The sequence below is a fragment of the Talpa occidentalis genome, unplaced genomic scaffold, assembly GCF_014898055.3.
Source record: "Talpa occidentalis isolate TD23 unplaced genomic scaffold, MPIMG_talOcc4v2.1 talOcc4.2, whole genome shotgun sequence".
Taxonomy (NCBI): Eukaryota; Metazoa; Chordata; class Mammalia; order Eulipotyphla; family Talpidae; genus Talpa; species Talpa occidentalis.
In genome coordinates, this window is record NW_023602073.1 from 54,527,643 (window position 1) to 54,551,566 (window position 23,924).

The 23,924-nt window shown below is 42.3% G+C and overlaps 1 protein-coding gene across 1 annotated transcript in view; it reads right to left on the minus strand.

The window, feature by feature from the left end:
- Window positions 1-23,681, minus strand: part of LOC119253063 (DLA class II histocompatibility antigen, DR-1 beta chain-like) — a 40,761-nt gene extending 17,080 nt beyond the window's left edge. The window contains exons 1-4 of the mRNA XM_054698144.1: window positions 23,519-23,681; window positions 7,086-7,352; window positions 4,512-4,799; window positions 3,451-3,684 (exon numbers count right to left, since the gene is read on the minus strand). Coding sequence (XP_054554119.1) covers window positions 3,451-3,684; window positions 4,512-4,799; window positions 7,086-7,352; window positions 23,519-23,618 — 889 coding nt within the window. The 5' untranslated portion in view covers window positions 23,619-23,681. The remainder of the gene's footprint in view (window positions 1-3,450; window positions 3,685-4,511; window positions 4,800-7,085; window positions 7,353-23,518) is intronic.
- Between the last annotated feature and the right edge of the window lie 243 nt (window positions 23,682-23,924).

The window sequence follows — 23,924 nt, forward strand, 5'->3', positions numbered from 1 at the left end:
GGTTGTTGCCAGTGCTGCAGGAGGTGAGTGGGTTCACCAGAGACAGAGTGGGGAGTAGAACAGGTGGATTTACTGAAATACACTGCTGAGGGGAACAACAGACGAGACAGAGGAGGTCTGCTGCTCCATGTGTGGGTTAGTTCCCTGGCCAGGAATAGAACTCAGGCTATAGCAGTGGTAATGATGATAGTGCTGAGACTTAACCCGTAGGCCACCAGGAAGACCTCTGTGGAGGTCTTGCATACCACGCAATGACATCTTAAATTATTCTGCTTTGCTACTGATAACTGTTTACTCCCATCGCCCCCTATCTAGAGCATGGGAATCTCGCTCATTATTTCTTGTTATTCTAAGACTGTAGAGACTTAGAGGCCTGACTCCACGCAGGTCACATTCCGGGCACTCAACACCGGACCCGGTCACTCAAAGGTTTTCCTCCAAGACGCATGTGTTTTCACAGACCTTTGGGACTCAGGATAAGGCCCTTCTGCTCGCTGTGCGGGGTCTCTCCCAACAGACCTCTACCAGCATGTTCCTAATTTGTATTTCCTTACTGGGTAGTGATGTTGAACATCATTCAGAATGCATATTGCCATCAGCATATGTTTTTCAGTAAAATGTCTCTTCAAGTCTTCTGCCTAAAATTAGGTATTTTGAGAGAATTTTGAGAGTATTTTGCAGAATTTTGAGAGTTGGTCTATATTCCAAATACATGTCCTTTGTGACATTTGGGAGCATACAAACATTTTCTGTGTACTTTATCATTTCAGTCTCTTAGGATATTTTGCCAAACAAAAGTTTCAAATTTTATAAAGTTTGTAAATTTGACATTGATGTATTTCTTTTATGAATTATATATTTGGTGTCATGACTAAGAACTCTTCACTAAGTCATAGGACCCAAAGATTCCCTCCTCTAAAACTTTTATATTTTGCATTTAAATTTACAGTCTATTTTGAGTGAATTTTGGTGTAAAATATGAGGATTGAACTATTTTCTTTCTTTTATTTCTGTTTTTTTTCACTTATTTTTCTTTTTTGCTTATGGGTAGCCATTCGCTCCAGCATCACTGTTTGAAAAGACTATTTATTCTCCATCCACTTGCTTTGCACCTTGTCAAAAGTAAGAGGTATTGATCTGTTTCTCAATTCTCTACCCTGTTCCATCAATCTATGTGTCCATCTCTCCACAACACCAATCAGTTTTGATTACTACAGCTATATAAAAGTATTACATTTAACTAGAGTGATTCCTCAACTTTTTTTTTTTGGTGGGACCCTCGCCGGTGGCAGGGGAATGAACCGGCACTGCAGAGTCTGCGGGCAGCCTCGCAGCCTCGCAGCCCAGCGCTAAACCGCTGCACCACCAGGGGAGGTCCCCTCCTCAACTTTATTTTTAACAAATTTTCTTTAATGAAGCAAATGTCATCTCTAGATTATTTCAGTCACTCTGTCCAAGAGCTAATTTGGGCCAATTTCTTTCCATTTCAGCTGTTGTGATCATCAGCGTGCCCCTTGTGACAAGAAAACACAGCTTGGTAGATATAGCAATTTTTGAAAATTATTCTAGGCATCTGCAAAGTGAGGATTTTAAGGAATACAACACCAGAGTGTCCTTGGTGTCTTCCAAGAAAAAAAAAACAGAATTTATTGGGAAACCATAAAAGAGAACACTGTGAGAGGAATTTAGACAGTCTCTGAAAACAGGAGAGATGTCCTGAGCAGCAATAAAGCAGTAGGGTTTTTATGGTTTTTTTTTTTTTAATTTCTTAATTACACATACCTTGCTCCCATTACTCCCCCAGACACTCAGACTAAATGGAACTACTCCCTCCCTTCCACTTTTCAAGTGAGTAAACTACAGGTAAAAAGACTCTTCACAGCCTTCCTGGACCTGGCAGAACTTTGCTCATCCTTTAAATGAGGCAATAGCTCCAGCGGAACTCAGGGTGGCAGAAATGCAATTGTGTTCCTCTGGGGGTATGTGTGAGGGCCCTTTTCTATTCTGAACAGGTGGTAGGGGTTAGTCTAGCGATGCTGAGCCCTTAATCTGTGTGACCTGACCTATCTCCAGTTAGATAGTGTTAAAATGAAGCTGAATTATAAGACTTCCAGAATTGCTTGGTGATGTGGAAAAACGCCCACATGTTAGAACTGGTGCTTAGAATCTTTAATAACTACCCACAGAAAATCCACAGAAGCAAGGAAATACCCCTGATTCACATGTGGTCAAAATTCAGGGATATAAATGAAAACTATTACTGTCTTATGATATAATCCTTCATTTTTCTCTACTTCCTGTCCTTGTAGCTGCATAAAGCAGATGATTTCATGTTTAGTTGAGGAAAATAATGCAACATAAAGAGATAGTGGCAGAAGGTGAGTTCATTTGCATAAGAGGGCATAGGGTTCAATACAAAGGGACCTGGGCAAGAATGATTATGAGATATTTCAATAACATTGGGGACTTCCAGGTCAAGGGCAGAGTTGAGGGTGGGCATTTTCTGCGAGGTCACTGAACCAGAAGCAGACCAGATCGTGAGAAGGGACTCTCTCTGTGGAATGAAAGCCAGCAGGAGGACTTTTCATGCTGCGAAGATGATACTGGGGCAGAGGCTGTTCCTTGAGGGTCACTACTTGGGCATCAGCTCAGTAGTCCTGCAAAAGAAAGGAGAGTTTTGTTTCCACACCTACTCTACCAGCAGCTTCCTTTCCTCTCTCATGGCCTCAGGTTATAACACTGCAGTAAGAAAGAGAAAATTCTTTTGTCACCTTGAACCAAAGTTATTTTGCAGTGCAGGCTTAAGTAATTAAATGGCAAGAAGAAACTTGAGTGCAAACTGGCCAGGTCAATAGTTAGAGCCCAAGTCTTTCCCATTATTTCTGTCTTGTCACTTTCTACCATCAATTCTATGGAAATTGAATATGTCTCTAAAAGAGCATTAAAAAGCATTACCTGTTGGCTGAAGTCCAGAGTATCCCAGGAAAGAGAAGGGATGATATATACTTAAAAGAATTAGAAACAAGTCTGTCCCCACATACAATGCTCCCAGACCCTGACCAACAACCTGAGATTTTTCTAACATTACAACCGGCATCACATAATGACAGGCCAGAAAAGAAGTATAAACTGAGAGCTAGGGACCCATGACATGTATATATAAAGTCACTATATTTTCATCAGCCTTAGAAATACTTCCCACAAATTTGTATTTGTCCCACGATCTCACCCTGAGGTCTCTGTGAATGCTAATTCTTTCCCTGCTTCTATAGGTCATAACCTCTTATGTTTAAACATGTTAATCATGACCTGTTGATTTCTGAATTTTCAGGAAATTTGAGGTCAGTTGAGGAAAAACAGGCCTGCTAGTGTACAGAAAATTAAACTGAGTAAGTCATCCTTTTCTCCCACAACTCTAAGAGGACTCTCAGCTATGACTAGGCTGCTTACCTTTGTGATTCCTGAAGTGGATGAACAGCCCCATCCCAAAGAAGAGCAGACCCAGAACAAAGCCCCCAACTCCACTCAGCATCTTGCTCCGTGCAGATTCAGACTGTGCCCTGAGGAAAGAAGGTAGTTTTAGTGATTTTTGCCCCATATCCAACTTTTCTAATATACTCTGAGATTGAGAGCTCTGAGAAAAGGTGGTGACTGCCTTCAAAGAACTAGAATAAATGAACTTTTCTGGAAGAAATTTAAAAATCAGGCTGCATAGACACAAGGTTCAAGCATTGAACTTGTTTAACTATCACAGCCTTGACGTAGGCCAGCACTTCAATCTGATGAGTGAGGAACGTGAGACTCAATGAATTTGAGTAGCTTGTTAAGGAAGGGGGACAGAGCCAATAAAAGACTATTCAACTTCCCTTATATTAGGTATGTTCCTACATTGTTAAAGAGGTTTCTCTTCTCAGATCACAAAGAACAATCCAGAATCAATCGTTCTAGAAGTACAGGTCAAGCCAAGGCAAGATTATAGTCCAGAGCAAGCAGGTGACCAGGATCTGTGACATCATAGGAATATAAACTTTTCTGCTTGTCAGGTTTAACTAACTGCCTCCATGGCAAGACAGGAATTTGCAGAAATTATCAAAGGGTTACACCCAATAACCTGTGCTGAAGGAGAAGAGAAATAGAAGAAATGAAAATATGGTGTGGGCACATGAGAAACCTGAGACTCAAGAATAAGCCAAATCCCCTCCAAGGTGGATAATGAATTTTTCAGATGAAAAAGATTCTCAGGGCCTCCCCTGGTGGCGCAGGCAATTGAGCGCCTCACTGTGAAGCTGCCCGCAGCCTCTGCAGCGCGGGTTTGATCCCGGCCAGCTGGTGAGGGTCCCACATGGCGTGCTGCCTCCTGACTCGCCTGCTGCTCCCCTCAGCAGTGTATTTCTTCAGTCTGCCTGTTCTGTTCCCCACTCTGTCTCTGGTGAATCCTCTCACCCTCCTGAGCATCTGGCCTTTACCCAGGTTCTTGTATAAATAAATAAATCAATCTTAAAAAAAAAGACTCTCACTCCACTCCACTGTGATAGGGCTGGTCAGGCTTGGGTGCTCCACGTGGCAGGTGTAGACCTCTCCACTCTGAGGAACTGTTTCAAGCATCACCAGGGTCTGGAAGGTCCAGTCTCCATTCTGGATCAGGCCTGTGGAGACGACCCCAGCCGTCTCCTCCTGGCCATTCCGGAGCCACCTGACTTCAATGTGGCCTGGATAGAACCCATTCACAGAGCAGACCAGGAGGCTGTGGTGCTGCAGGGATGGGTTCTTTGAAGGATACACAGTCACTGTGGGCTCAACTAGGAGAGAAATGTAGAGGAAATAAGTGAGAATGATGAAATAAGAGGCCTTGGCTGGTGCCTTTCTGCCCCCAGGCACTAGTCTCAGGTCCTGTCTCAGGGTCTCAGGCAGACCTCCCTCAAAGCTGACCATATGGTCCAACAGGAATTAATGCCCAGAGCCTTAATTTTAACCTTAGAGTAGGAGCCCATTAGATTGAGAAATGCTGAAGAAATTTGCAGGTTTTTTCACGGCATGAAGCAGTAATTCATTGTTAAATTAAGTGTTTATAAACCATTGTACAGCATTGGGTACATTAATTACTAGCATGATTCTTGTATCCAGGCTACCTGGGTTCAAATCCAAGTTCTGTCTCTTACTGATTGATCCTGGGAAAGATTTTTCAATTCTTCTGTGCCTCAGTTTTCTTCTTTATGAAGGGAAATGTAAAAAGGAACTCAGGATTAGTATATATAAGTTCTTAAGATTATATGAGAATTATGTGGACTTAAAATATATAAAACTTAGTCTGGAACTTAGTCTTCCATATATGTTAACTATTTATTGTCCTTGTTAACTGGGAGAGAAAATATGATTTAAAGCAGTGTGATGAGGGCCTCCCCGGTGGCGCAGCAGTTGAGCGCTGGGTTGCGAAGCTCCCCACAGCTTCTGCAGCACCGGTTCGATCCCCGGCTGCTCCCCGGCCACCGGAGGAGGGTCCCACATGGCGCGCAGACCTCTCCTGCTGCCCGCTGCTCCCCTCAGCAGTGTACTTCGGTCCTTCTGCCTGCTCTGCTCCCCGCTCTGGCTCTGGTGAATTCTCTCACCCTCCCGCGCTTCTGACTGTACCCAGTGCTTGTATAAATAAATAAATAAATAAATATAAAAAAAAAAAAACCCAAGCATCTCTATTATTGGAATTGTGATAATTTTACAACTGTTTCTCTTTTCAAGCTGACATTTGAGTCAGGGTAGGGTCTGGACCTTTTGAGATGTGGGATTAGTGCCCAAGACAATCCCTGACACTACCAGGCTCAAAAAATATGATTTTAGAAAAGGAATGAGAAACCCTCAGGGAAAAACAATTTTACTTTTATGACAAAGGTAGACTTAAGATTGGTGGTAAATTATGACTAGCAATTTTGCATTATATTCCATTTAATAAACATGTTTAAATAACTATAATAATAAATAGAATAAAAAATAGCACAGACTAGACAAAGTGCTGACTCACCTATAAGCAAAGTGTTCACCATTGCATTGTCTATAAAATTACTGAGAAAAACACAAGGACCCCAAAGATAATAGATGATTCTTAGAGTAGTAACAATTAACCAAAATATGTGAAAAATGTTCAGGAGACTTCGAAATCAAAGAAATATAACAGACATATTTTTCAATGGTATTGGTCAATGTTGAGAATATCTAAGGTGGGCATAATATGCAATAAATTGTCACAACTATAAACAAATAATACGAACTACTTAAATATGATTAACATTGTACAAATAGTCACATCAGCAAGTTAAGTAACAATTATAAACTTAAAACCCTGATTTCATAATCACCTCAACTATGTGAATACACTAAGAAAATATAAGCAATTTTAGACCCAAAAGAAGCCTCTAAGATTAAAGGTGTATCAGCAGTCGCCCGCCCTCCAAAATTAGTGTGAGACTTTTTTTTTTCCTCAATGAAATGCTTATGCACACAAACACATGCCCACTATTTCAGTGGTTTCACAAATAAGGAGGGGGTGTGACAACAACTTGTGAAGAGCCTCATCAAGAGTTCTGAAATGGTTTACATTTCTCTCCTCCCTAAACCCTCACTCCAACTAGGGACACGTTCATGTTCCTTTTCTCTGTATCTAAACCCCCACCCAATCAAGGTTTCTCCATCTCCAGCGCTTGCACTGACACCTCCATTATGTCCCACTTGACCTCTGCCGCAGTGCCCACCCGAGGCCCTCTCTTCTGCACCCTCCACACGCCACCACACTCGCCTCCTCAGATCATGGACCCCCCCCCCACAACCTCTGCTCCTGCACACCTAACAGTGCACCCCTCACTACACACTGACACCCACAACCCAACACGGACAGTGTCTCCCTCGTTCTCTCTCATTCCCTCTCTCTCACAGTCCTCACAGTCCTCTTTCTCTCTTTCTCACAGCCTCTCTTACAGTCTCTCTCTCTCTCTCAGTCTCTCTCATAGTATGTGTGTGTGTCTCTCTCTCTCTCTCTCTCTCTCTCACACACACACACACACACACACACACCCCGGCAGCCCACCGGCCTTGCTCACCTCGCCGCTGCACTGCGAAGCTCTCAACGACCCCGTAGTTGTGTTTGCACCTGTCCACATTGGCCCGCATCTGCTCCAGGACGTCCTTCTGTCCGTTCAAGTGCTTGGCGCTTGGCCACCCCAGCTCGGTGACCGCGATGAAATTCCCCACGTCGCTGTCGAAGCGCACGTTCTCCTCCTGATTAGAGATCCATCTGGCCACAAGCCGCACCCGCTGCGTCCCGTTGGAGAAATGACACTCGGATTTAAGGTACTCCAAGTAATGCGCTGTGGAGCAGAAATAAGCAGGTTACGGGGTCGCCTCCTGGAAGGAGACTGAGGAGGCGCCACCAATGAAAGGGTTGGGTTTCCTCCGGTACTGGAACCCCTGGCTGGCTCCACCCACACCCCCACTACCTGTACCCCAGGGGTTCACCCTTCATCTGCTTGGCCTGGGAGGCCTCCCCTGCGGAGGAAATCCCTCCAGTGTGAGCCTCGGGATCTCACCCAGTGTCCGCGCCGGCTCCCGACTGCAGGAGCAGCTGGGCAAGACCCCACCTCCTCCCCACTCCTCCTGCAGGCGCCCCCACCGACTCTGCTCCCACCCCGGGGCTCCGGGGCCCCCTGAAAGAAGCCCCCTCCTCCTGTAAACACCTGGTTAGGGCTGACCTCGGCCGGGCTGGTGCTGCCCGCTGCCTGTCCAGAGGAGAGAAAAACATGCACGTCTCCTCCCCTGGCGGAGCTCAAAGTTCAGTGCAAGTGATGACAAAACCCAGCACACAGATGGGGGTGAGAAATGCCCAAAGGAAAGTCTGAATTTCAAAATAGAGTAAACGTGTGATAACTCATCTTAACGTGTCAGAGAACTGGTCCCTAAGGGAGACACTCAAGATGTGACCTGGTAGTCAGTGGACGTGCGCTGGAGGGAGGGAAGCCGTGTGTGTAGATTGCGGGAATAGGCGGAGGAAGGCCTGCGCAGGGTAAATGGTTTTCAGACTTTTCTGCCCTCCCACCATCTGGATCGCCCTGCCTGATGGGGCACCTGCAGTTGATACATTGTTGCAAATTATCTTGTTTACTTCTGTGGGCCATGGGAGGAGTATTGAGAGATATTCACGAAGAGAAGCCGAAGCAGGAGAGAGGCAGGGAGACAGAAGGGGCGAGAGAAGCTCAGAGTGAAGACTTGCCCAGGGCTAGGAGGCCTGCTGGCCTCCTGGCCCATTGGCCCCGGTGCCTGCCGTGTACCTGGTTGCTGAACTATGTGTAACAGCTCAATGAAAGCCTGAGAAATCCACCAAGGGCTCCAGGACTCTCCTTTACCCATCTGCGGGAGCATAGAAAACCTGCTCAGTGCCCATCCTGCCCCTACAGCATGTTTCAGGTAAAGGTCATACCCCGAGGAAACACTTGATAGACCTGACGACCTTCAATAAAACAGAACAAAACAGTCCCGCTGAAGATTAGCCAGAGAAATCCCAAGGTCCAGGTATTTAAAAGCTTTTAGGTGATGGCAGAGGGTTGGCTTTATAGCTATGTAATGGGAAATGGGAAACCAGTGACAAATTTAAAGAGATTAAATCCATAATCTCAATACAGACTATAATTCCTTTTCTGCATTTCTAGATCCAGAAAGTTCAGAAATCAGATTTTTAAAAATCAGATTTTTAAAAATCAAATTTTTAAAATATATTCAGCAAATCTGATCTAATAAGGTAAAGAATCACAAGTCTCAGAGCTCTTGTAAGTTTTATGTGCCTCTGTGTTTTCAATGTATGCAAATACAACATTTATACATGTATTTACATATACATGTCATATAAATTCATATTTTATCTATATTTTAGTAAACTGTGAAAGTATAAAAAGAAAGAATCACTCTGTTTAAAAGTGAGATGAATAAATGGATGTATCTGATATCAATAGTAAGAATTAAGGCAGAAATTTCAAATATTTTATCGAAAATGCTTGTGGCAATCACCACCATTGATAACTTATAAAGGAGAATTAAAGTAACAAAGATGTGGTGGCCAAGAGCTCATGAAAATTTTAAAAACATTACATAAGGCAAAAAATAAAAATGAGTATTTTGAACTTGAGTTGATTATATTCAATAAGAAAGTGGTAAATTTGTACAACTGTCCAGTTAATTTTTTTTTTGGTCATGAAACAAGCTAAAATAAACCATAAATATCTGAATTAGAGAGTTTATATACAAAGTGTGAGTCTAGAATTTTTACAAGCAAGAGTGTAAACCATTGTTTTCAACCTCAACCTCAACACTGTTGATGTTTTGGACTAGATAAAGCTTTGTGGTTGGCAGTGAGGTGGGGAGGAAAAAGGGCTGTTCTTGATATTGTAAGATGTCTGTCTACCCATATCTCTGGCCTCTACCTTATGTCAGAAGAAACCTCCATTGTAACAACCAAAAATGACTCCGGGTACTGCCAAATGTTCTAGGAGTTAGTGACTGGGGAAAGGAGTGGTGAATTGTCACTGAGGGAACTCTGCTGATCTGAAAAATCTGTAGCAAAAAAAAAAAAATCACTAATAATTGTGCAGCAGCTAAACATTACATTAAAATTTTTGGCAATGTATCTTTTGAAAATCTTGGTCCTACATGAGGTTTGTATTTTTGAGGAATATGTTAGGTTCCAGCAGAGTGCTATTTTTCCAGAGAACTAAATTGGTTTGCCTTGCCAAAAATTACCAAATCATATCATTTATCTTTCATATCATCTCCTTTCTTTTAAAAAAAATATTTATTTATTCATGCATACAAAGAGTGGAGTGTAAACCAGAGGTGTGAGGGTGAGAGGATTCCCCAGAGAGAGTGGGGAGTAGAACAGGAGGATGTACTGAAATACACTGCTGAGGGGAGCAGTGGGCGAGACCAGAGAGGTCTGCTGCGCCATGTGGGTTTCTCCCTGGCTGGCTGGGGATCAAACTTGTGCTGCAATTGCTGGTGATGGCTTGATATTGCTGTCTTTAACCCCTGCGCCACCAGGGAGACTCTCATCTCCTTTCTTAATTTCTTTGCTACTGGTCCACTACACACAGAGACATTTTATTCCTATTCAATGTCCCAAGTAGTTGACTTTTAAACTTTGGCGTCTCCTACTCCCAATAATACCACTACTGATCAAATTACCAGTCTTGGCCAGTTGAAGCCCTCTCATTCCTATAGTCAAATCCCTTCAGAAAAGAAGAAACTCAGAAAATGGTATTTTCATAAACACATTTTACAAAAAAATGAGTGGGTTCCCAGACTTCTCAGTAGAGACCTCCAATTAGAAATGATGGCATAGAGACGTGCACTCTGGATTTGACCAGTTCTATTTCATAGTCACAAGTTCTCTAAGTACATTCTTGACACATGGGATAGTTAAAAAATGAAAATGTGTGAACTTATTCTTCAATGTGGCTTGTATAATTAGCACTTTTTATACAGTTAATTAATTAACACCAGTTAGTTCTTGTCCACGTGCCCAACTTAATGTTCCCAGATTTAGCAAATAAAAATACAGGATGCCCAGTTAATCTGGAATTTCTTCATTTAATTCAGGCTTAATTGGACATCCTGTGTTTTATTCAGCAACCCTAGCAGAACTTGCTAACACAGTCTCCAGGTAAAGTAATATTTAATATATTCTTTAATACATTTTTTTTTGTTTTTTTCACTTTATATATTTTTACATCTTTTTCATTTTTGCACAATGTATGCATTTTCATCTTGGTTATAGTCCCCAAACAATTCCCACCCCCCTTATTTTGACCCTAATCCCTCCCGTAGTGTGTCTCTGGTTTATAGTTGCTTGTTGATTTTGATTTTTACTTTATTATAATTAGTCTTTTTCCTGGTCCCTTATTTAGGTTTTCTAAATGCCTACTATGAGTGAGACCATGCAGTATTTTTCTTTTTCTTTCTGGCTTATTTCGCTGAGCATGATCCCTTCCAGCTCCATCCATGTTGCTGCTAATTGCATGAGTTTATCTTTTTTGATTGCTGAGTAATATTCCACAGTGTATATGTACCACATCTTCGTGATCCAGTCATCTATTTTTGGGCATTTTTTTGCATTAATCAATACATGCCCATGATAATCAACACAAAGTGAAGACACATGAAACTTTTCAAATAATAAATACAAAATGAGCATTTCCCTTATTTATTGAAACTGGCAGCCCTTGCATCCCTCCCAACCATAATACATACACTGTTACATGAACATCAGAAACATTAGCAATAATTCAGGCTCAGTTAAAACACTAATTACTAATGGTGGTTAGAAGTTCAAGCTCTAGAGTCAGAAAATCTGAATTTAAACACAAGTTCCTTCCATTTGGGTGAGTTGCTAATGCCTATGAATCTTATTTATCTCTAAAATGAATTTACTGACGGCATATTTCTCACAGAAATACTATTGTGGGCCTCCCTGGTGGCGCAAAGGGTTAAGCGCCGCACTATGAGGCAATCCGCAGCCTCTGCAGCATGAGTTCGATCCTTGGCCGGCCAGGGAGAAACCCACATGGCGCAGCAGACTTCTCCTGTCTTGCCCGCTGCTCCCCTCAGCAGTGTATTTCAGTCATTCTGCCTGTTCTGTGTCCCAATCTGTCTCTGGTGGATCCTTCTCCAATCCCCACATCTCTGCCCTGTGCCCCAGCTCTTGTGTGCATAAATAAATAAATCTTAAAAAAAAAAAATACTATTGTGTAAAAATTTAATCTTCCTAGTACTGATCACATAATAAGTACTCAATACATATATTACCATTTTTAATATTTATAACTCCTGTGAATGCAAGCTCACAAGATCTTTTATTCCTTAACTACTAAAGTAAATAATATCTGGGCCTCCCGTGGTGGAGCAGGCGGTTGAGTGCTGCGCTGTGAAGCTGTCCACAGCCTCTGCAGCGCCAGTTCAATCCCGGCCAGCCAGCGAGGGTCCCACATGGCGTGGCAGACCTCTCCCGTCGTGCCTGCTGCTCCGCTCAGCAGTGTATTTCATCAGTCTGCCTGTTCTGTTTCCTGCTCTGTCTCTGGTGAATCCTCTCACACTCCTGCGCATCTGGCCTGTACTCTAGTTCTTATATAAATAAATTAAGATTTGGGAGAAAAAAGTAAATAATATCTTCTTCATGATGTGGAAATTGTCTTTTATTAATTTTACCACTAATTATCATTTCAAACACGTAAGGGCAGAAACATAGGTTACTGCGCAATAATGGAATATACATGAATCTACCACAAAAGTAACATGCTGACATAGGAGAGAAGGACTGTCTATATACTCAAATTTGAACTACAAAACCTAGATGTAAGCACTAAATATACGACACTAGGTAAATTACTTAATTCTTCAAATTTTACATTGCATAGATATACATGTTTTTATGTGATAAGATAGCTATGGGAATTGCATACTGAAATTTGGAGGCCAGGTATATAGTAAATGCAGATTACTATGACTCTTCATGCTGATAGAGAGCTCATCTGTTTTGGTCATCACTCCATCCTGATCACCTAGGGCAATAACTGGTGTGTTCTAGATCACTGAAAAATATTGACTATATATAATAAATTGGTAGCTGTTTTTAATAAGCTGTAATCTCTACACACAAGGGCTCTCTAGTGCTTCCTTGCTAGTGATTGAACATTCCTTGTTCTCAATTCTTCCCAACTTTTCTTCAGGATCTTTTATTCTTATACTTTAAATCCAGCTGATGCCCCCATCCCAGGGAATAGTCTTCCCCTGGTGTCAGCTACTCCAAAGAGTCATCTGTAATCTATCCTTCACTTCTGCAGCTCCTGTTCTCTTCAAATCGTCCAATCCAGGGCCTCCCCGGTGGTGCAAGGGGTTAAGATGCAATCTATGAAGCTGTCCCAAGCCACTACAGCACAAGTTTGATACCCAGCCAGGGAGCTACCCACATGGTGCAGCAGACCTCTCCTGACTTGCCCGCTGCTTCCTGCAGCAGTGTATTTCACAATCTGCCTGTTCTGTTCCCACTTTGTCTTTGGTAAATCCTCTCACTCCCCCCTACACACATACCTCTGGCCTGTACCCCAGTTCTTCTATGCATAAATAAATCAATCTTTAAAAAAATCATCCAATCCAGTTTCTATCTTATATTTCAAGTCTAACAAACTCCATACTGTCCAGTTCTCACTTATCTGTCCAGTTCTCATTTCACTCACCATTTAATGATAATCATCTCACATGGATACTCTCCCCTCCTTGAAAAAAAAAAAATCTATTTTCCTTCATTTCCATGCATCATACTCCCTGTTTTTCCTCAACATCACAGGCATCCCTTCCCAGTCCCCTTTGGTGATTGGCCCAAAGTCCTCTGGCTTTGACCCTTGCACTGTTCTTGTCTTATACACACTCTTTCTCTACATGTCCTCTACTTCCCTGGAATTTAACATAATACACATGACAGTGACACCAATATATATACCTCTAGCTCTGGTTTCCCTCTGAACTCCAGTCTCATATTCAACTGAGATTGTGACTATTTTCATCAACATTGAAAAAACATTTCAAACTTAGCAAACAAAACTTTACTCTTAACCACCCACTTCTATTTATTTCCATCCACATATTCCCTATCTCAACAAATAGCACTGTCAAGTTTATTCAAGTTATTTAGATAAAAATCTTAGCAGTAACCCCTATTTTCTATTCCCTTGCCTATTTAATTCATTAACAAGTCATACAATATGAAAACTATATTCAATTTATTTTTACTATTGTCTTTGTCATACCACCCAAAATGAAGCCACAGTATGTCTTCCCTGCATGCTCCTCAGTGGTCCCCCTCACCATTTGTGAATCCCTACAATCCAATTTCCACATTGTGTTTTGAATTATTTTTTAATAAATATAAATGGACTCTCCTTTAACCCCTTAAGAGCTTCACAGTGAATAAAGAAGTTAAGAAATGAGTATAGGCAGTAAAGATCAGGTGTCCCAGATTCATTTATTAAACCGCCTGAGAAACAACGGTTGGAGTAAAAATTGAATGTTCAGAACATCAAGAAACTAACACAGTACCAAAGCAATGGACCAAAGCTATTTCTGGAAAACAGACAAGGCAATGTAGGCGACTCCTTAGACCTCAGTCAATCAACAAGAGACACAACACAGAGACACTAAAGGTCTGAAACCTCTCCACTCCTTGCCCACTATACCTATATATATGTACCTGCTTCTTGCCCCCTCAGTGGCAGCTCCGTAGGGATCACACTCTGCTCAGATTGCTTTCCTCTCATTCTCCTTACCTGCCAATAAATCTCTTGCTTTTCTGCCAAACTCTGGTCTCCAATTGAATTCCTTCCTTTGGAGATAATTGAGAGCCCACTGGCATCCTGCTTTGTCTCTGGACCCATTCTGTCTCTGATCCAGCTGGTGCCCTGACTGACTCAAATTCACTTATCTGTCTCTGTCTTTCTTCCTTACATCTTCTCCCTCTGTTCTCTGGTGGACTGAGAGCAATCCCTGAGGCAACTGAGGTGGGTGGCAAAGGACCACTTCCTAGTGCTGGCACGAGGCTTCTTGGAGAGCTTAAGGACTACCTTAAGCTCAAAAGGGTGGAGAACAGTCTTCTTTTTCCTTAGAAGTCCCCTTTCACTTTTCCCTCTTTCCTTTCCTCATCCTGCCCTGTGGCTGAGTCTTCTAGTTTCTTTCTCTGCAAAACTAGTCTGGTCGGTTTTCAGGGAGTTCAAGAACCCCATCTGGTGATTTCTAAGGAACTCAAATCTCTGAAAACTCAGAAGGGGGGGCAGTTTTCTCACAGAAGGGTGATTGAAAATCCCCCTTCTACCCTTTATTTTCATTTCTACAGTCTGTGAGTCTTCAATAAGACGCCCCCAAAATACCAGTATAACAGGGTAGACCCCAGAAAGGGGGAGGTTCCAGTTTCCCTGCCCCATTCAAGGAAAGGTGAAGCTGAGCAGGGAAGACAAGCTGAAAAGGAGACTGGAAAAGGAAGGAGAAGGGAGGAGAGCAAGAGGAGACCTGGGGGAGGCACATGGAGCACAGAGACATGGAGCAGAAGAAGCTGCACTTGCTTCTTGGCCTTGGACTGGTTGATACAGATGTGGGTGAGATACTCATGGTGATGGAGGACAAGAATAGAAAAACTAGGGGGCCTCCCCAGTGGCGCAGCTGTTGAGCGCTGGGTTGTGAAGCTACCCACAGCCTCTGCAGCACCCGGTTCAATCCCTGGCTGCTCCCCAGCCACCGGAGGAGGGTCCCACATGGTGTGTAGACCTCTCCTGCCGCCCCCTGCTCCCCTCAGCAGTGTACTTCGTCAGTCTGCCTGTTTTGCTCTCCCCTCTGGCTCTGGTGAATTCTCTCACTCTCGCGTGCTGCTGCCTGTACCCAGTGCTTGTATAAATAAATAAAAATAAATCTTTAAAAAAAAAAAAGAATAGAAAAACTGGAAAGGAGGCCTCGCAAGACTAAAACCTGACTCACACAAGGAGGTGGGGGTTGAGCTGTAGACGTTGTGACCCTTAGGCACCAGTGCCTTCTCACAAGGCATGAGACCCAAGCAGGAACAGATGCTATAGGGAGTGGAGCACAGGTAAAGATATGGAGATTAGGTCCACCCTGGAATCCCTGGTCCCTTTCTAGCCCTTTGCACTCCGAACCATTCTGGACATTGGCTACCAGCTACTCAACGCTACTTTGCGGCGGAAACGTGCATTTATAGACCCTCGTATTATTTAGTATAATTTTGGAACCAAGTAACGTATTATAATGATATTGGACTTATATGAATTGGGTGACATCGAGGAATGTATATTTGCAAAAAACACAATATTTTATTGTTTATAATTTTGTACAGTATGATAAGTTTTGTAACACTCCCCAATATGCATTGCAGGCTGATTAGTGCATGTTTGACAGTAATAAGTGGTTTGACGCCTGCCACCAGGTGTTTTCCTGTTAGAACACACAATGCAGTCCCGTTTTCTTTGTCCCACATCGGGAATATGTAGTTTATTGTTTAATCTATTGTCCGCAGAAGATGTGGATGGACGCGTTCTCGATACACAAAAATTGCCCTTTAATTGGTCAACGAGTGTCTTGACAAACTTGTGGTGTGTCACCAAAATAGCTTTCACCAAACAATTTATTCACTGAGAAAAGAATCACTTTTCTGATTTTCTCCTCGTTAGATCTATGTGCATTGCTCGAAGCTTCAAACCAAAATGAGCTCAGCTTTGAAAATCTTTTCCTCCAGATGTAGACTTGTTTATTTGTAATTATATATCTCACTGCACAGTGCGCGCTATGTTCGAAAACCGACCTTTCTTCTACAAACTCCCCTTATCGCTCTTTTCAAGTGGCGTCACGAAGTGCTCGGACCATCATGAGCACGCATCTCACGTTCTCGTCAGACACAAAACCCGCTGACATTTCTTGTATATATCTTAGTAATTTTACGATATTTTGATTTAATTTCTTGTGCCATTTCAAGATAAAACTTCAGGGAGACATGCATGTCTCAAAAAGTTGCGTTGAAATAACTCAATTCCCCGTAATCGCTAATAAATTGCAATGTCCCCTGAGAGGGGACATCCGAGTGATATGCTAGAATTCCGATGTCCCCTGAAAGGGGACAGTGGAGTGCAAAGGGCTAGTTTTGCCTGTACCCAACATCAGCAACAAACTCCATGGAGGAGTGACCTCTCCCAAAGAGAAAAGGACTGTATCAGTGCAGTCTCCGCACAGGCTCGGGACAGCACTCCCTCTGCCCACCTGTGACTATGCAGGTGCCTCTTTTCACCAGCTCTCTCCCTCTGCAGGGCAGCAGTCTCCTGTCTGCTTGTGATCTGTACCATGCCGGGACTTCTCTTCACTGACCTCCCTCAGCGGAGGCAGCTCTCCTCAAGGCCACCTGCCTGCAACCATGCAGGCCTCTCTTAGCAAAACCTGTCCCTTTCCTTTTCCCTAATAAACCTGCTCTTTAAACATAACTAATGTCTCTGTCTCATGGAGAAACTCGCCTGGGGAACTCGCCGCCTGCCGCTAAAATGTGAGCTCTGGTGAAACCTGTCCCACAGTAAACCCAAGGACCCCACAACTCCACAAAACAACATCAATGAGGAGGTTAACAATGGCAGGTTTGATTTTGAATTTGATTTTGCTCTTTTCCTTCCAGACTTTCTAGCCCCTTCTGCCCCTTTCCTATGGGTCCCCACCAGGAGGTGCGGCCCTGCTTTGGGCCAACCCTGTGTAGCTGTGCATTTGCCCACGAGGGGATGGTTAACTTTGGGTGCTTGATTTCAGAAGTGCGGGAGGGTGAGAGAATTCACCAGAGCCAGAGCGGGGAGCAGAGCAGGCAGAAGGACTGAAGTACACTGCTGAGGGGAGCAGCGGGAGGCAGGAGAGGTCTGCGTGCCATGTGGGACCCTCCTGGCCAGCGGATGGGGATCAAACCGGAGCTGCAGAGGCTGCAGGCAGCTTTGCAACCCAGCGCTCAACCGCTGCGCCACTGGGGAGGCCCTGGTTAAGCCTTTTAAATCACATCCTTAATTGCCTTCCCTCCTTTGGATCCTTTCTCCATCCAGATAAACTCTTGGTCCTAGTTCTGCTTTAATAATCAGTAAATCAGGGCCTCACTTGTGGCACAGGCGTTAAAGACAGTGCTATCAAGCTATCCCCAGCCACTGCAGCATGAGTTCTATCCCTGACATGCCAGGAAGCAACCCACATGGTTTAGCAAATCACTCCTGGCTCGCCCACTGCTCCCCTCATCAGTGTACATCGGTCAATCTGCCTGTTCGATTCCCCACTCTGTCTCTGGTGAATCCCCCCCCCCACACACACACACTTCTGACCTACACTCCAGTTCTTGTATGCATAAATAAATGATTTTTTTAAATAATAATAATCAGTAAATCATAAATTTGACCTATATCTTGAATTCTACCCACAACCAGTCACAAACAGCATAACATCTTCCCACTAAGAATAAAGTCCATTAAATGACCCCAGATTCCCTCTCAGGAGATTACTAAACCCATTTAGACTGGCCCCTTGGCTCCCTCTGGCTTCCCTAGTCTTCTGTTCACTCACTCTAGGGGCAGGATGGGCACAGAGCAGGATCTCTATGTTTGGAGCAGACAGGTGAGAGTCCTGGAACCCTCGATGGCTTTCTCAGGCTTTTATTGAGCTTTACATGTAGTGCAGCAACCAGGGGTATTGGAGAGCCAGGGGCCAGGAGGGTTCCAAGCACTGGGGCAAGTCTTCACGCTGCTCTTCTCTGGCTTCTTTCTCCTCTTTTCTCTCCTGCCTCTTCTGCTTCTATTTCTCTTGGTGACTACCTCAACACTCCTCCCATGGCCCACAGAAGTAAACAACACAACTTACAACAATATAAAAACTGCAGGTGTTCCATCAGGCAGGGCAATCCTAATGATGAGAGGGCAGAAAAGCCTGAAAACCATTTACCTTACACTCACCATAAACATTTCTCTAAAATCCAAAAAACAGCTCTCCTTCTACCAATTCTGACAAATTCACCTGACATTTAAGACACTTCCTTGGGTTGATGTACCACAGGCGTGTCCAGATAAAAGAAAAAAACTATGGACAGGACAAGGGTCGGTGACATAGATAAGGACAATTAATCCTACCAGACCCTACCCCTAAAATTGTGGGTACAAATGACCTACCCTCCACAAGCCTGAGATCCAAAAAGGAATCCTCGTTGCTACAGATCAAAAGGGGGTGCTTTTTCTGTCATTCTCTTCCCAATAAAAAATAAACCCTCCACTACCTCAAAACTCCATCCTCAAAAACTGGGACTCTTTCAATCTTCAATCCCTCAAAAAAAAAAAAAAAAAAAAAGCCTGTGCCTGATCTTTTTTACCACTGCCTGGCCAGCCTACAAACTAAAAAATAAAAAGTCCTGGCCCAGGAAAAAAAGTATCAATTACAATACTATTCTCCAACTAAACCTCTTTTGCCACAACTGGGGCAAAAGGTTAAACAATGGAAACTAAAATAGGAGACCCACTACAACTTACTAGTGCAGTGGGGGTGGGGCAGGGGACTCCCTGGTTCTCAACAAGCAACTAACCAGGAGCTGAAGCCAAAGGCTGTTACAGTGGCGCCCCCTGGAGGGGGATGCTGGTAAGGGTGGATAGTATCAGGAAAAATACAGATAAAGGAACAGTGGGGCTGGAGATTCTCACAGGAAATATAAGGGACTGCAGAAGCAGACACCCGGGATTTTCAGCTTTTTCACGATTTCAGCTTTTTCGGGTCTTCAGCGATTCCAGGGTCAGCCCTTCCATCCCCCACCAGGCTGATCTTCCAGAAGTTTGTGGGCCTCTGAAGGACATGGAGAGGCTTCCAATAGCCAACTTCAGAGGAAAAACGTTGAGAGGCTTTGCAGGTAGCCAAGTAGCTTCAACTGTGCCCGATTTTGCTGCCTTTACAGCCTGCCAGAGAAGGCAAAAACCTGGAGCCTGGCGCCTCGCTGAGCTGTGTGAGTGTGGCTGCGTGTTGGGTAGTTTGGCTGCTGCAGCTATTGTTTTGAGTGTTGCATGTGTGGTGCTGTGCTGGGGCATCTCGGCAGTTCTGGTAGCATCTCCTGTTGTGTCTCCTGCTGTCCTTGAGAGTTGGATCCTGGCCTATAGTCTGGCTGTCACAACATACTCTAGGCCCTCAGTGGCTGGAAGATGCCATCTTAGATGCCTTTTGTTTAGGACTTCAAAACGCTGGGCACACTTTGGGGCGCAGTAACTGGCCGCCAGTGGCCACGGTGACTGTTTTCCCTTGTTTGTTAAATAAATCCTGTTATTGCTGTTCTCTGAGCCTACGTGGTCTTGCAGTTGTGCGCAGGTGAAGAACTCAGATAGTGACCGTTAAATTGGACACTGTCCTTTGCCAGTTTGGGTGCTCATTGTCCAGTGTCATAACTGCCTAAATCTTTACTCCAATGTTAAAATAATTGATTTGTCTCTAGTGCCTTTCATCTGTGGTGAGAACTGGACTCTCCTTTTGTCCACCTTAAGATACTGTTCATGGGTAAAAGAATTCTATTTCCCTGTATTGACTTAGTCTTAAAAAAAACACTTCCAGACTCAGTTAACAACAAACAACAAAAACAAAAAAACCCTAAATTACTTAAAACTATTCAGTAAAAACGCAGATTTCTGTGAGCTAAATACGAAACCTCAGATTTTTTTATGAGTCTAAAAACTGGCAAACTACAATGTAAGATCTTAATCTCTCTCTTCTGTCTTCCTCATGGTCCATAAATAAGGTGTTCTTTTGTCTTAAAAATGCCTTTGGCCTCAATGAGAACAAGTAAAAAACAATGACTTTTGGAACCAATGTAAATCTTCTGCCTCAATTTAAAGCCAAAAATTATCATTCTTAAAAATGCAAACTTAAAAATGTTCTTTTCTATAGGAATTAAAAGCTGCTTGAAAATTAAATTAATAAAAGTTCTTAGTGTCTTCACAAATGTTGGTAAAATAACTTTTTCTTAAAATTAGTACAAATTGCTAAAATTTTAAATGAAAATCAAGAAATCTCGGTAACTGTATTTTTTTGTGTGTCTTTTGCCTCTGGGGAGATTCGTGTGTTCAAATTAGTTATGTGCCTTAAAACTACAATGTTGGACATTTGTACTTTTATTCTAGGTATTTACTTAAAAAGAAAGCTTTGGTACTCAACAGAAAAAGAATAATTAACTTGATCCATGTCAGCAAAGATAAATTTGCTTTTAAATATTAATACCTAATCTTCTCTTGAGAGTTCTTTTCCAGAAGGGCTAATCCAGTTATCCTTATTTAAATGGTCACCCAAATCCCTTATAAAACTTAGGTTTAACTGAGAATAATAATAAACATTTGTTAAATCTCTAAAATCATTTTATCTAAAATTACCGAGTTTTCACTCTATAGGGACTACACTTGAGGGGGTGGGGGAAGCAAATATTGTTTAAAAATGAACAATGATGTAAAAAATAAAAAATAATAATAATCATAAATAAATAAAATTACTGAACTTTCAGGTTTACTTTTTGTTCCTTATTTTAAGAAAATGAAAATTTTAATATATCACCTCAAAAACATTAGAACATGTGTTAATATATAAGACATTCACTCTAAAGGAATGACAGTACATAAGTACTACAATACTTATATCATGTTTATTTAAATTAAATTCAAATTTCATACCATGACGGTCAGGTGAATTCCTCTGCAGCCTCCTCAAAGCCCAGCCTATTTGTTACACTTCAGCCACTTTAGCCTCTTTTCTGTGTCTTATACACAGCAAACATCTTCTCACACTTTGGCCTTTCCCCTGTTCTCTCTCTCTGGAATACTTGCTCCTTAGCTCTTCATATGACTGACTGGCTTCTTCTCATCTTTCTTGTCTCCACAAAATGTCACTTTCTCAGGGAAAGTTTCCACACCACTTTCACTGATGTGAGGCAAATTCAACTCTGTCTAGAAACCTCATATTTTTTTCAGAGCACATTTTCTCAGAATATTTTCCTTCATTAAATATTTATTAAGCTATTGCCTTTGTCTCTTATCATCTGGTAAGTTCTATCTTATTCAAATAGAATTCTCTGAGCCTAGAACAGAGCCCAGTTTATTAGAATTGCTCAAGGTTCTGGGGTTTGAACACTGTGGGGATCCTGGAAAGCAGGCAGCTCCGTTCTGATGGCATGTTAAATTCTTTCTGCCTCATCTAAAAAACTGAGACAACTTTTCTCTTTCTTTTCCTACTAGTTATAAGAAACATTCATATATAATGAGGTGATTTTAAGAAAAAGGAAACAATTCATTTCATTCAATGAATATGTTGTAGTACTAAGGGTCTATACCAACTTTGGGCATTTTCAGTATCAATGATGACATAACTGGGAAAAGAACAAGGAAGAATGGGAAGCAGAGGTAACTAAATATGACTAATTAATGAAAATAGCATGATAAATGAAACTATGAAATTTAGGGTCAACATATCAGTAGATCAATGAGTTCCTGGATTAACCTACTGACTTCCAGTTCTATGGAATGTAAACAGTTTTAACACTCTGCACCATTGCTCAGGGTGTACAATTTGAACCAAATGATATTGGTAATATTTTGCTATTTTTTACTTAAAAAACAATTTTATATCATTTATCCATTGCTGGTTGAATTCTTTCTTGAGAGTGAGGCCAGAGAATGGAGAGAGGTAAGAGAAATTTATATTATAGAAAGATTCAAAATAGGTTCATAATGAACACCAATCTGTGTGTGGTGTTCAGAAGATGTTTTAAGTTTTTATGGCAGAAAGAACACCTCCTAGATGCTCCTGACCTACAGGATCATCCCGAGTACTAAGGCTATCTGCTTTAAGGCCAAGGTACTTTCTACAAGAAAAAAAGATAAAACAGGAATCCCAACTTCTTTCAGAGAACCTCTAATACTGGGATCTGGTTTACAAACATTGGAGTTCAGGGAGAATAGAAAGGAAGTAATGTGAGAAACCTCTTGATACATCTTGACATATTAGAGAAAGGCACCAGGATCACAGATCCCATTGAGGCTAAAACACAGGTTCTTCTAGAAGAGATTTCTTTCTTCCTTTCTTCCTTTCCTTCCTTCCTTCCTTCCTTCCTCCTTCCTTCCTTCCTTCCTTCCTTCCTTCCTTCCTTCCTTCCTTCCTTCCTTCCTTCCTTCCTTCCTTCTCTCTCTCTCTCTCTCTCTCTCTCTCTCTCTCTCTCTCTCTCTCTCTCTCTCTCTCTCTTTCTTCATTGCTTTGCAACACTGTATGTAATCAGAAACATAAGATCACACCTCCCCAGATGCACACCCAACATCAAGCTACCATAGTCAATCATGCCCCTGACTTTGTTACCTCCCTCCCCATTCCAGTCTAGTACTCTTAGTTCTACAGTCAGATTTCTAGGGTTTATTATTGTTTTGGTTTTGTCTGATGCTTTGTTTTCTATATTCCACATATAAGTAAAAATATCCAGTGTTGTCTGTCTCCTTCTGATTTGTTTTGCTCAGCATAACTAGGAGAGATTTTTCTAATTCTTTTCATTCCCTGTTAACTTTTCAGAGAAAATTTCTCTTTTTCTGGCACTCTCAACATAATAAAAGGAAACTTCTGTATGTAAATTATTTTAACATCATTATTTTTAACATTGATGAAATCATTATTCTGGAGGAATGGAATGCAAGGCTGAAGACCATTGAGTGGAAATGGTCTAAATATAAGGACATACTTTATACATGTCTTGTAGAGAGGGCCAGAATCCAGGTTCTTTTTGTTCTGGGTGGAATTGAGTACCCATATGTTAAGATAGGTGTTCATTAAAGAAAACATGACAATTTTCTAAGGTACACAGCCTGAACATAGTGACAAAGCTAACGGCCTTCCTTCCCCTACTCACAATAGCCCACCAGCTTGTGTGTGCACTTACCTGGAACATCCTTGGTCCAAACCAGAGGAGGGCTCAGCACCATCAGCATCACTGTCAGAGCTGCCATCCAGAAGCCTCCTGGGAAGCACAGACACGCCATGCTGAAAACAAGTGAGGACAGGGTGCAGAGGAGCAGGCGAGTCTCACTCAGTGTGGACTAGGACCCTCCTTCACCACTTCACAAATAATACCAACCAAGAAATCTTTGTTCCTGGATTGGGTGTTGAGTGTTGAGAACCAATCAGCATCAGAGATGAATAATATCATCAGTTGCTGGTCAGCGATTCAGTTTGAAGGTGCTATTCTAAAACTTAGAATTTCCTGCATTAAAAGGATTAATTTAGTAATTTAAAGGTCTGATCCAGTTCAATCTGACCATTTTAATATGGTCTGTATTGTGAACCAG